Here is a 14,537-nt window from a genome sequence, read left to right on the forward strand (position 1 = left end):
AGTGTGTAGGCTAGGTGAAATAATTGATGCTTTTCAGGGCGATGGGGCGTTAAAAGGATAATGTGTTCTATTTGACAACACATTATCCAAAAACAAGAGTAGCCTAATGTTGAAAATGATCTTTGCTTCATTGTGACAAAATATGCTGACGACTTTTACGTTACAGCACAATACAGCGACTTTTATTCCGACGGAACAGGAAGAGAAGTGGTAGCAAAGACGGAAACTGGTAAGTCCGAGCTGTCAATATAGATGGTTACCAAATTTGTCGAAATGTTTGGCGATAACGTAACCTAACCTTTAGAATTCACCGGCTATCTCATTTTATTGGAGATAGTGTGGTTTTGAATGTCCGGTGAATATTTGCGTGCTCATTATTTGCTCATTTGATCCAGTTTGTTGGCCAGCACAATTAACCCAGCTAAATTTTGCTAACAAGGCTAGCCGATATTTTGTTTACAGTGTTAGCATGGGCACATCCAGGCTTTATGCATTTCCAGCAGGCTATCTGTCAGTCATAGAAATTAATATTTCTTAAATTATGTCATTTTCTTAAGAGACACATAGACTTGATACATTAAGAGCTAACTGAATGTACATTGACTGCCAGCCAAGTGTTTCAGGATGAGTATTTTGACTGGTGGACAACTAACGATGATTTTCTACGTTTAAGAAAATGGATACCCGTTTCACCAAGGGAAAATCGGCTATCCTTGAGCGCTCCCTGACCCGGCCAAAGACCGAGGTCAGTGTGAGTGCTTTCGCCCTGCTGTTCTCCGAAATGGTCCAGTACTGCCAGAGCCGTGTGTACTCCGTGTCCGAGTTGCAGGCCCGTCTGGCGGACATGGGTCAGAGTGTGGGTGCCAGTATGCTCGATGTCTTAGTACTGCGCGAGAAAAACGGCAAGAGAGAGACTAAAGTTCTCAACATCTTGCTCTTTATCAAGGTAAAAGTATTCAATAAATAACCCTGCAATACTTTGGCAATGCATGCCCCCAAAGTGACCCCATACGAAATATACGAAACTCATCCTGACTTATTTTATTATACAGGTATCTGTGTGGAAAGCTCTATTTGGAAAGGAGGCTGACAAGCTGGAGCAGGCCAATGATGATGACAAGACCTACTATATCATTGAGAAAGAGCCTCTCATCAACGCCTACATTTCTGTTCCCAAAGAGAACAGTACGCTGAACTGTGCCGCCTTCACAGCTGGCATTGTGGAGGCCATCTTGACCCACAGTGGCTTTCCAGCCAAGGTTACTGCCCACTGGCACAAGGGTACCACGCTGATGATCAAGTTTGACGAATCTGTTATTGCCCGTGACAAAGCTCTGGACAGTAGATAGAGTGTGTAGGAGTGATGTAGGAGTTGGGTGGATTGATTCATTTGTACAGCCTCACTGGTGAATAAATACCTGAGAGACTGACCTGTGACTGAAAGATGAGTAATGAATTTTACACGATTTTAGTATGTTTTGGGATGGATGTTCTTTTCTGTTAAATGTCATAAAACCACTCATTCCTGCAAGACACATTCATGAATATTTGGGTCACACCCTATTTGTATCAGTGAACGCTTTTAACAAAGCGTCTTTGGGGCTTTTACCTGTTGATGTCTGGGGGACCTGGAGTGCATCTATATCTGAGCCTGAAGGTCCAAAGATGCAGTAGTTTCATTTATGCTGGTTTAATGCTCATACCAGTTCAAAACATGAAGATGATGTTTTAACATTATGTTCTTATGTTTATACCTCCTAGTAAATGTGTGAACATTCCAGTGAAGCAAATGTTGTGTATGTCATCATATATCAGTCACACTGCTGCAAAACAGTTGTTGTTTTGTTCTAAAAGAGAATGGTATCAGGATACCATGAATGGCTCTAAAACTGGACTCATGAAGCGGTCAATAGAATTTTGTTGTGCTTTAAATCTTTGACCCAGGGAGAACTGCTTTAAAAGTCTTGTCTAACTCACCTGTAACTATTTAAGTGTGTCTCTGGTGAAGTAGGCTAGTAACGCAGGTAATTATCAACACTTTACGTGGTTGTTTACTCATAATAAAAAGAGGTTTGTTTCATTGTTTGTGACTTCTCTTACTGTGTACTGGCGTGAACATTTAACCGCTCAGCTTAGGAAAAACATGCATCCAATAGCATAGGCTACATCTTTTTAGAACGTCTAGCCACCGTAAATGTTTATAATAGCAATACAATCTTATTGTTACAGATGGGCGCTAATGTAAGGAATTTCTCCACGTTTTAGTTTTTAAAGACCTACTCATGGGTACAACTTACGACATACCAGAACATAGACATATGTCTATGTACCAGAACCTAAAATGACCCGTTTTCCCGCAGTGCAATTTGTAACCACATGGTATTTACCACGTGACCTACACGGAAGTTGAACAATGTTTACGTTGGAAGCAATGTTGCTGTCGTTCTGTTGTGCAATCAATGGGAGTTTAACTGCTAAGCATAATATGCCATTTCAATGAAGTCCACATTAAATGCAGCCCTTTAAGTTGTTCGTGCTTCCTATAAGATGGCCATGGAATCATCGGACTACAGTCGTTGCATCCCCGATGGTAACGTTTCAGGTTGGTGACAGGAAAATCATCAGAAGGAAATGTTGTCAATAGCTGAGGCGGTGATGCTGTAAACACTGATGTTGTATATTGATTCATACGATTAGTCTTACTTGTCTTATTGTTTGTTATGAATGTGCTAGGTATATTTAGTTTAGGCTAGTCATTGAGTCAATAGTTCTTAAACTAATGTCTGTCTTTAGCCGAGATGTGAGGGACACTGTCAGTGCAGAATGACGCCACGTCGCTGCCTTTGTGCAAATAGTATTAGGCTATTTTTACAGGTCTAGTAGTGAGTGTGCAACTGGATCCGGCAGTTAGACCATCCGAATGAAAAATTCTTCAAATTCTATTAGGATGCCCGTTACATTTATAGTAGACAAATATTACTACAGATAGTAATACCTGAGCCACAGTTATGTTTCTTACATCCGAGGTCTCACTCTTTTGTTTGCTTGATTTTGTTTCAGAGAATGACAGACTGCTAACATCTGTAACGTGCTATGGTTCAAATGACTGCAAGGGACGTCCTCAGACTGGCCAGCGACCTGCTGATCTCGAGGAGTCACTGCTGCAGCAACAGCTCGAACATGAGGAAGAGGAGCTTCGAAGAAAGATGAAGTACTTCTTCATGAGTCCATGTGACAAATACCATGCCAAAGGCCGTAAACCATACAAACTAGGCCTGCAGATTCTCAAGATTGTCATTGTCACTGTACAGGTACACCATTTATCCCAGTCCATCATGCCATATTCATAAGTGACAAGAGCCTGGCAAATATTTGTTTAAAACCTTCACTGTTGTTTCCGTGTGTGCTCCCCCCCATCCCACCCCACCCCCTCTCTCTCCTTTGCCCTGTCAAAGCTGGTGCTGTTTGGTCTGAGTAATCAGATGGTGGTCACTTTTAAGGATGAGAACACAGAAGCTTTCAGACACCTCTTCCTGAAAGACTTTCAGGATGACCCCGACACCCCACTGGCTGTGCACACCCAGAGTGATGTCTACAGCCACATAAATCATGCCATAGACCAGGTAAGCCCTGTACCAGTGGGGAGATACCAAATAGACACAGCAACCCCTCAATGGGGGGTGTGTCAATTATATCTCCTTTAGTAATCATTTATTATGACCGCCGCGCAACAGACTATAGGTTTAGTCGGAGTTTTTTTTCTGGTTATTTTTATTTATTTTTTTCTGTTTGCCGATTTTCTGTCAACGTTTGCCGGGACATTGAAACACCAGGGTGCACGAAAGTTGGTGTTCATGTAGCCTTTCTAGATTAGCGTGGAACCACTGATTTTCGTTTTGATCCGTTGCACCCCCGTCGGACTGGACCCCTTTTAAAGAGGGTGGGGCGATTCAGTTTTCTGTGAATAAGTCGAAAACCGTAGGGCTTAGGAGGACCACATTTTTTTTGTATGTTGGTCTTAAGAGGCCACGTCAACCATTCCACTACCACTTATTTCATGTATAGCGCCACCTAGTTACAAATGAAAAAGCAAAAATGGAGTGTTGTAAAACATTTTAATTGTCAGTTGACAAGGTGTGGGATCATTATGACACCTTCTGACTGCACGTTAAGTTTCGTGGGGCATGCAATAAATTGATTTATATGATTATACACCAACTGGCCTGTAGGTGGCGCGACACAGTTTTCTTCGAATATCCTGAGAACCGTAGGGCCTTGGAGGGCCAAATTGTTCTTGTATGTTTGTGTCAAGGGGCCATGTCAACCCATACCATAACCAGTCATTACATGTATAGCGCCACCTAGTTAAAAATGAAAAAGCAAAAATGAGGTGTTTTAATCGAATATATGTCAAGGTGCTTGAAAAATTACCTAATTTGCCAGGGACATCCAGCCTGTAACCGTCCATCTTCGGTAGAATTTTTGTCCATGGATGGAGCAAAATGGCTCTGTAGCGCCCCCTAGAACATTGCAAAAAAAACCTGCGCATTGGGGTTATTTTGGCGTAGCTTAACGGAATTCGGTACACATCTTCATCATGCTTGGACGCACCAAAAAGTCTCTTGACGCCATGGTGGCAGGTCCACAGGAAGTCGGCCATTTTGAGTGGAAGATGCGTTTTGACGGCGTTTGCACACCTCGCATCTGATCGAACTCCTCCGACAGCTTTAATGGTAACGCCTTGAAATGTGGTCCGGCTACTCTTCAGCCATGGGCGACTTAAAGTTATATTGGATTTTCTCTTTAGTCGGAAGGTGTGGGCGTGGCAGACCCTCAAACTTTGCCAACTTGCCAGTGCTTGCAACAAAACACAAAGGGCCTGATTTACTAACAGGATTGCGCCCATTTTCTGGCGTAAAATAGCGGTCGTAACGAAAAACGGTATTTACTAAGCTGGCGCAGCGCATATTAACGCTTTGAGGGTGTGTACCTGCAAACAGGTGGGATGGTTCGGAAACGTGGGTGGTAACGTAGGCGTGTAGCGCTATTTAATGGGAGGAGTGCGCCTAATGATGAACTGCGTGGTATTTACTAAACTGCCCGGCGAGCGCACATCTCTGATTTGCAGGCTAATTCTCCGCCTCATAAAAGCACGTCTTAACCAAGCGCATTTCCACTGAGTCTGAAAACGTTGATATGGCAGCAGCAAGGCAAAGACATAGACAGAGACAGCGAACAGAAATATTTGTTTCAACTCGTATAATTCATATATTCATATATATGAAATTAAACTTTCCGAACGTAATTGGAGAAATTGATCGCACCCACATGCAAACAGTCCCACCTTCAATCCGCGAACACGTTTACCGAAACAGAAAGCACACATATTCAATGAATGTCCAGGTCATATGTGATGCCAACATGACCATTACTTACGTGGAAGTGGTCTGTCCATGACAGTTTTATCTTTCGGAATAGTGCCATTTATCCATGATTGAGCAACGGTGATTTTGGAGAGGCCTGTCTACTTGGTAAATGTATTTGTTTCAGTGGGGATATATTGTAGTGAACCCATGTCCCTTGTAGAACGTATTAATCTCGCCATGTACACATATATATTGTTATAATATACAGTTTATGCATTAATGCCACCAATAGCATATTATTTATAATCGTGTTCTTTTAAACATCTCGCTGTAGATGATGGCGGGCAAAACAACAATATAACCCATTGAGTCAGGTTCAGTGATTGAGCGAACGTGAACCAATATATCTATCTCGCTATCTATTCGCTATCTATTCGCTGAACCTTAGTTTTTTCTTCCTCGAATCTCCATGGTGGCAGTAACTTGCTGGCAAGTTCTCCAGTCTTTTAACGGTGCGCTAAATAATGATTGCCCAGCGCGTATCTGGCTTGATAAATATCACGGAAAATGCGGGGAATCACCGTGCGTTAATGTGCGCCTGGCAAAGATGCGTTCGCAAATCAATCTTAGTAAATCAGGCTCTTTAAAGGGCGGAGTAAGCACAGTTTGCCCAGCGCAGATCTGGCTTGATAAATACCAAGTAAAATGCGCAAAAACACCGTGCGTTAATTTGCGAACGCAGATTAAGAAGCGCTCGCATATTAGTAAATCAGGCCCAAAGTCTCTTATAACTCTTGCAAACATTGTTTGATCCAGAGAAAATGTCTTAGGGTGGACGCTGGTCCGAATCCGTACATATGCCTGACTGATATCACCTATAGCGCCACCTGTTGGTGGTTGGAAACTTCACTTTGTTTCCAAACCTCTTTATGTGACCTGTTTTAACAAACTACATTGCAAAAGAAAAATATACCAAAACAATCCACAAAAAAGTAGTACACAAAACATTACATTACCAAATCATCAAAATCTATCACAAATAATTCCTCTAACATCCTTTACATAAAAATGAAACACAAACCAATGTACACACACAAAACACATAAAAACACACTAACACACTGACAACCATGACTCATTCTGTGTTAAAACCTACTGAACAGTTCGGCGGTCATATTTTGTAACGCTTTGCGTTACGTCTAGTTATTGTAATGTTACCAGTTCTCAGTGACGCCAAGTACCAGTAAAATTCTGACACACTTTGCAGAGAAACTATAAATAGTCAAGGAGGTCAATGAGAACGGTGCCCAATAGAAAGTCATCAAAGGGGGGAACAGCTGACATAAGCTGTGGGGTGGGAAAATGGTGTTGAAGTGGAACGATTGAGAGATCATCATAGGGAAAGCTTCTATTTGGGGATGTCAGCCTAAACATTCAGATACATTCACAGCTCTTAGACAAGCCCTGATTTGCTGACACATCCTAGTGTACTTTGTCACGGTTACTGCATGTTCCACCCAGTGTTGAATCAAACCTTCCTCTTCTCTGACCCTCTAGTACCTGGCTTTGACAGACACCTCAGTTGGCCGCTATGCCTATGTGCCGGGTGTGGGTGTGAATGGCAGTGCGCTAACCCTTTGTCAGCACTATTACAAGAAGGGTCACATCGATCCTGTCAATGACACCTATGATATTGACCCACGTATCATGACTGGTAAAACTGCTTATTTTGGAAATGTAATGTAATCAAGAAAGTTTAATTATTTCTCTTTTAAGATTAAATTATATTATAAATGTTACATTTGAGAAAGATTTGAGCTAGTTGACTACTTTAAAAATGAATCTGTGAGTCTGCCGCTACTCTACCAAGGTCATTTCCTTGGAAAAATGCTCAAATTAAATAAGTAACTTTTGTTTGGGGAAACACAGTGTTTGCTGCACCTGTTGGCTGTGGTTTCTATAATGATAAAATGGTAGTGTAAAATATCAGTAAGTCATGAGAATGAACACAAATACATGGAATCATTCTTATACTGTAGGTGTTAGTATTTTTTATTAAACGTGTTAAACTAGAGTACATTTAAATATAACAGTGCAACTATTTAAATTGAAAATATTGCATGTCATGATTTATATTCCTGTGAATATTTGCATTGTGACTATATGGGCTACACCAGTGTGCACAAACTCAATAGTTGGTTTGAATTTCTGAATCTATGACCTTTCTTTGCCTTTACCCAGACTGCATAGGAGTGAACCCCCCTCCAGATCCCACTGCAACTCTCACTGAAGACTATAAGAACTTCACCCTTAAATTTCACAAGTAAATATCTCCCTTTTACACAAACACACTCTTTCATACTATTTCCTTTCTCTCTCTTTCTCGGTTTCTCTCTATGATACATGCTCAATCAAATGACAGAATATTCTATTTATAACATTTGTGGAACCACAGACAATATTCACTGATGACATTGGTGAACAGAACAGTTCTCCCAATTACTAAAGACTTATTGTTTTGTGCTTCTGCTTGTGTGTTGATATATGATATTTTCCAAACAAACTGTTGTGTTCTCAAATGTGGAACCTACTATTATCCTCTTCATTCTACAGGCTGATAAATGTAACCATCGACTTCCAGCTGAAGGCCATCAACCTTCAGACTATTATAAATAACGAGATCCCTGACTGCTACACCTTCTGCATCACGGTAAAGTCTACTTTATGGCTTTCCTATACTTTTCCTTCAGATATTATGATGTCGGGGGCGATTGGAGGGGGATTCATCTTACATGTTAGTGGGAATCATGATTAGAGGGTTAAAACTGATGTTTGATGAACACTCTTCTTCACTCTTCTTCTTAAACCATTTCAAAGACCTGAAAGTAGCAGTGTTGATTCAGCACAAAAATCCAATGATGAATGATGCTCCCTTTATGATGGAGGAAGGGTGTATGTATGTGTCTGGCTGCGCTGAAATCAACTTGTAAAACTTCAGTTGTTCCCAGAGGAATACTTGTCACGCCTGCCCCCACTACGTGTTCCATCATATTATCCATCTTAGGAACAGTTATCATCAACACATTACCTTGACCCATACCGTGAAATAACCCCCCTTCCCCCACTGTTTTTTGTTGAAATTGCTAAGGTAAATTCCATTTCAATTCCAGTCCATTTAATTTTTAATAATTGCCCAAAACCTTCATGATATGTAAAAGTGTAATTTCTTTCAGGAATGCTTATACACATTTGTCATACTTTGTTGGTGTAGATACAATGAGTCATGTCTGCTGTGTGCTGTTGTTTGACAGATCCTGCTGGACAACCAGGCTCATAGCGGGAGGGTCAAGATCAGCCTCCAGAACCGGGCCACCATAAAGGAATGTCGAGACCCAAGCGTCTCTGGACATGGTGAGGCCTTTTCTTTTGCAAGTGTTTGCTTTGACAGCGGGTTTGTGCTTTGACAATGCACGAACAGGCTCTTTGTGCCACCAACATGGTGACGGAATATGTGACTTTCCCAGCTCCTTGCCAAGGTTTCCCTACCATTAAGTATGCTTCCCTACCCCCTATGCTTCAGATCCATTCCTCCTGGTTCTTCTGAAACTCGCTCATCCCCAAATACCCTCTTCTTTTGTCTCCCCTCTGTTTTTCTTTGTGTTCTGTGCAGGGGACAACTATGCACGAGTGGCATTTGACATTATTGTGGCCGTGGTGTGTGTGCTCTCGCTCGTGCTCTGTGGCCGGTCCATCCTCAGAGGAGTGCTTCTGCAACATGTGAGACTGAGGGGAAAATAGATTGTTGGGCAGTTCAATAGATGGTGGGATGGATACACGGTTTGTCACCATACAAACTTTTCACTGGTCACAGTCTGCAAGTCTTGGTAGTATGATGATAAAGTTACAGATGCATGGTATCTGTATGGTATTTGGTCCAAATTGAATCATAAATGATTGTGAAGTGGGGCTCATTTAAGTGGGGATGTTATTTTATCATAGATGTTTTAAGTAAGACGAGGTCGGTCTGGCAAGATGAGTTCAAGTTTATCGGAATTCTTTTGAATTAGCTTTTCCTTTTTGCAACAACAGTGACTCAACAGACAATTTGCCATTCTCTCCGTCTCTACCCCTCTTTCTGCAGGAGTGTGTGCAGTTCTTCAGACAAAGGCTGGCGCGCAGTGTGTGCTGGGGGGACAGGATGGAGTTCATCAATGGCTGGTACCTCCTGCTCATCATTAGCGATGTGCTCACCATTATTGGCAGCTTCATTAAGATTGGCATTGAGTCCAAGGTTTGTCAAATAATTTGCTCATGCACATAACATTACTATATTCAGAGCACAGTATTGATGACAAGATAATACTGAGGTAGACTTTTGCTTAAGGCAGCTTTTTAAAATCACCTGTTAATGAATGACTAAAGGACAACTGATGTAAATCACTGCTGTGTGTAAAGTTCAAATTATTATGTTGTTTTCACTAAGTCAATGTTAGTGTTTGATGTGGTATCTGTGTCCATATGTATGAACTGGTAATGGATATTACATTGAATATAAAGTTAAATAAAGAGAAATCCAAAGTTTTATCATTTACCATTTTATCATTAATGTATTAATAAAAGCCGTAATTTTTGTGAATAATTGTGCCAATGACAGGGTATTGCCTCCTACGACCTGTGTGGAATCTTACTTGGCACATCTACTCTGCTGGTGTGGGTCGGAGTTATCCGATACCTCAGCTTCTTCCAGAAATACAATGCAAGTATTGCAAGTTGGTTATGTGTTGTTTTGTAGTGTTTGTTTTTGCACGGCATGTATGCATCAGTCCCTCATTTTCAAATTCAGCTCCCAAATGACCCTCTTACGATTTTTTTTAAACGGACCTCCAGTTTGGTTCTGGCTTGTGATCCTGAGCCAACTTTTCATCACAGAACTGAGTTTGAAGGAATAGAGATGTGGTTTTTGATCGCACAAAAGAAAGTGAACAAAAGGAAAATATATGACATGAATGCTAAATGCAGGAATGCAATAAACATGAATGCTAATGAATTCTATCATGACATGTTATATAGTCTGTCATTGTCCCATGATATGTTATATAGTCTGTTATTGACTATCATGACATGCTATATAGTCTGTTATTGACTATCATGACATGTTATATAGTCTGTTATTGACTTTCATGATATGTTATATAGTCTGTCATTGTCTATCATGACATGTTATATAGTCTGTTATTGACTTTCATGAAATGTTATTTAGTCTGTCATTGACTCATGACATGTTGTATAGTCTGTCTTTGACTCATGACATGTTATATATTCTGTCATTGTCTATCATGACATGTTATATCGTCTGTCATTGTCTATCATGACATGTTATATAGTCTGTTATTGACTTTCATGAAATGTTATATAGTCTGTCATTGACTCATGACATGTTATATAGTCTGTCTTTGACTCATGCCATGTTATATATTCTGCTATCGTCTATCATGACATGTAATATAGTCTGTCATTGACTCATGACATGTAATATAGTCTGTCATTGACTCATGCTTATCTGACTGCAGCCTAGTCTTTAGATGTTATGATAGAGAGTGTCACCTCTGCACCTCAGATCCTTATTGTGACACTGCGGGCTGCATTCCCCAATGTCATTCGCTTCTGCTGCTGTGCTGCTGCCATCTACATGGGCTACTGCTTCTGTGGCTGGATTGTGCTTGGACCGTACCATGTCAAGGTAAAGTAACGGCTCACACATTCTATTTTTTATACATGTATTAAGGGATTGATAGATCTTTGTGTGGTAATGGAATTTTGGGGTTCTCCTATCACTACAAATAACAGATCATTGCATCTGTATTAAAGAGGCAAATACACTGCTAAAGGTTTTTGTCCACTGTTGCTACTGGGTAAAAGTGATTGATATGAAACTGAATTGTGTATAACCGAACCACAAAGTGGAAACTACTTATACAGTTTTGAGGATGTGAAAGCACTCTCACTCTTAAGCCCTGCGCATTTCTGCCCCTGTAGTTTCGGTCACTGTCCACGGTGTCAGAGTGCCTGTTCTCGCTGATCAATGGGGACGACATGTTCGCAACGTTTGCAGAGTTGGAGCACAGCAGCGCCCTGGTGTGGGTCTTCAGCCAAGTCTACCTTTACACCTTCATCTCCCTCTTCATCTACATGGTGCTGTCGCTCTTCATCGCTCTCATCACTGGAGCCTATGACACCATCATGGTGAGAGCGCAAACGAGAAAGACAGTAGGGCATGCTCACATATATGAATACACATTCCACATGGGCCTTGGCATTGAAGCTAGATTACACCTGCTTGCCCTCTGGGTTGCCTGTTTTGGGTTGTGTGATAATAAAAGCACTGTGGTTTGTGGTCTGTTCCCACTTCTTGTTTAGAGCAAAACAGAAAGGTTGAGGTAGAAGTGAAAGGTTTGACAAATTAAGCTTAGATGAAAACCGTGTAATGTAGAATAGTTTTTATTAGTTTTATAAGTGATTTGTATAGAAAGTGAGTTAAAACAAGAATAAAAAAACAAGCCGTTTTCATGCAGTAGACAAAGATTTATATTTACTTAGATGAACGATGTGGACTACGTTTTCTCAGAGATAGTTTTGCTTGGCAGAAAGACAGAAATAAAATACAAAAAATTAAACAGAAACACATCAAATTATAGCCATGATTTGACCCTTTCTGACCCGCATTTCTGTGTTTTCGTCTACAGCAGCAAGCCCAAGACCCAACACACATTACAGAACTGCACGCCTTCATAGCACAGTGCACTGATACACCCTCCTCTGGGAAGTTCCGTGGACCTGAGGCCACATCCTGCTCTCTGTTCTGCTGTTATGACCAGTGAGGGACTGCTGTGTGTGTGTGTGTGCGAGTGTGTGTGTGTGTGTGTGTGTGTGTGTGGTGTGTGTGTGTGTGTGTCTGCGTGTGCGTCTGCGTGTGTGTGTGTGTCTGCCGGTCTGTCTGTCTGTAGGCCTGTCTGCTGTCTGTAGGTCTGTGTGAATGTGTTTGTTTGTTTGTTCATATTTATGTGGAGACTGAGTGGAATTTGAAGGTAACACAAAGGGAGGGAAAGGATGATGTTTGTCATTAGACAAGAGCAAATTCTGCATGCCTTTCCTCATGAGGAACACGCATCATGGTGTATCTGCTCACCATTAACACACGTATAGCTAGCATGTACATATACATTGTAGTATTTCTGTGAGTTTTTCTTACCAACCAGTGCTTGTAGACATGAAGTTACACTGCCCTCTACTGGTCGAGGGTTGCTCCCTCCCTACCACCAATGGCAGATGCTGATTACTATTTCAGGCTCAGTTGTGAAGGTTGAGGTTTGGTTTTACCCACAATTCATAACAGTTTACGCCAATGTAGTAGAGCAGTTCATTGTTTTGTACCAAAATGGACCGTAGTAAGTTACTTGTTATCTTGCATTAAGACACAATAGCATTGTCTCAGATGAATAGTGTGCTCAGTTGGACCGCACCAATCTAGCCCAGTGTGTATGTACTATTTGTTATATTATTTTACTTGAATTTACTTTTTTACTTTGGAATGGATATTTTAAGGGGAATATGTGACGAGTAAGAGAGGAATAGTCCTATTCGTTCTTGCTGTCTCATCTGCATTCTCTGAGCCAGTGGCAAACAGCTGTGTATACCTGACCTGAACCCCTGATCAATTTGCATCAACAGCAGATGATTAATGCTATATTCTTTTTAGACTCTTCACCGCCAGCAGACCATGACTTTGGCGAGTACACACACTCACGGACCGTGTCAGGAAAAAAAAAAAAGGCGGCGCTCACCAAATGCTGTTTAAAATTCAGCACCGCATTCCTTTCCCCTTCATACCCCCCCATACCCCCCCAGGTCGCTCAGAGCTTTCCACTCCGCTGCTCTGCTGTCTTGTCTTTTATCTTCCCCTCCTCTTGATGAGATGACAGCGGAGAGGAGGTAGACGGGCCCTGCAGCCACTGGTGCTCATCAATATTGATGGGCCTCTGAGCGAGGTGACCCCGCAGCAGCACTCACTCACTCCTCACTCACCAGCAGCTGGAAGCCTTGGTGCTCAATCCATAGCCAATAGAGACTTCCCTTTGGAGAAGTCTTAGGGGAGAGCTGATGGGGGACCTGGAAGCACACGCACTCTTCATGCAGCTTTTTTTCACATCTCGTGTTTTTGGGTCTGTTTCTTTGTGTGCTTTTTCATAAACACCTTGCGCCCGACACACACAAGACTGGCCGGTGGTTTTGTGTGTTCTGTTCATAAGCCATGACTCCACTTTGTGAACAAAAGAAAACACACACACACACACACACACACACAGACACACACACACACACACAGACACACACATTAACACACACACACACACACACACACACACACACACAGACACACACATTAACACACACACACACACACACACACACACACACACACACATTAACACACACGCACACACACACACGCACACACACTCACACACACGCGCACACACACACACACACACACACACACACACACATTAACACACACGCACACACACACACACACAAACACACATTAACACACACACACACACACACACGCACGCACGCACGCACACACACACACATTAACACACACACACGCGCGCACACACACACACACACACACTAAATTACTTTAGTATAATTTATGTTTCTTTTACTTAATTTTTTTTTAAATGGAAAAGACTTTTGATATGCTTATGTTTTGACAAGACAGGGAAAAAAATTCAGTTGTCTTCAGGGAAATTCATGTGGAAGATGAAAAGATTATGTGAATATGCTTTGTGTGAACAGTTTGTTGGAAACAACATTACTGAGAAGGTACTTTACTAGGTAAATGTATTAATTTATGTTGTATTTATATAGAATTAGTTCACAATTTGCACTTAAGCTCTTGCAAAATCAGGATCACAGGACGCTCTAGTAACTGTAAAATATTTGCAATGTTTACAAAGTTCTACAGAGGGGCATGTTCAAAGGGACATTAAATAAAAAGTGTATGCCACAGTCTGCAGCTGTATAGGGAATGTACACCTCAGATTGACTTATATTAAAAACATGTATCTTGCTATAAATTGGAAATAATACACTTATTAATTCAAG

General features: G+C 41.4%; 2 protein-coding genes across 2 annotated transcripts; both read left to right on the plus strand.

The window, feature by feature from the left end:
• The first annotated feature begins 204 nt into the window (after positions 1–204).
• Positions 205–2,080, plus strand: trappc5 (trafficking protein particle complex subunit 5). The gene is made up of 3 exons (XM_080856773.1): positions 205–229; positions 674–946; positions 1,053–2,080. The coding sequence occupies exons 2-3, from the start codon at positions 677–679 to the stop codon at positions 1,347–1,349; spliced, it is 567 nt and encodes a 188-aa protein (XP_080712899.1). The 5' UTR covers positions 205–229; positions 674–676; the 3' UTR covers positions 1,350–2,080.
• A 423-nt stretch (positions 2,081–2,503) lies between these two features.
• Positions 2,504–12,244, plus strand: LOC308379028 (mucolipin-1-like; the record flags this gene model as incomplete). Its single annotated transcript, XM_080856075.1, has 13 exons — positions 2,504–2,602; positions 3,061–3,311; positions 3,456–3,623; positions 6,924–7,080; positions 7,608–7,689; positions 7,980–8,076; positions 8,678–8,777; positions 9,037–9,143; positions 9,508–9,657; positions 10,021–10,122; positions 10,984–11,106; positions 11,403–11,609; positions 12,110–12,244. Exons 1-13 carry the CDS (start codon positions 2,548–2,550, stop codon positions 12,242–12,244), a joined length of 1,734 nt encoding a protein of 577 aa, XP_080712201.1. The 5' UTR covers positions 2,504–2,547.
• Between the last annotated feature and the right edge of the window lie 2,293 nt (positions 12,245–14,537).

This window comes from Sprattus sprattus, assembly GCF_963457725.1.
Source record: "Sprattus sprattus genome assembly, chromosome: 18".
In the NCBI taxonomy this organism is placed as follows: Eukaryota; Metazoa; Chordata; class Actinopteri; order Clupeiformes; family Clupeidae; genus Sprattus; species Sprattus sprattus.

What these genes read in the sequence shown, in the direction of transcription:
- trappc5 (XM_080856773.1), top strand. Translation starts at nt 677, where the DNA reads ATGGATACCCGTTTCACCAAGGGAAAATCGGCTATCCTTGAGCGCTCC. An exon ending in ACATCTTGCTCTTTATCAAG is followed by an intron (nt 947 to 1,052) that starts GTAAAAGTATTC and finishes TTTATTATACAG; the next exon opens with GTATCTGTGTGGAAAGCTCT.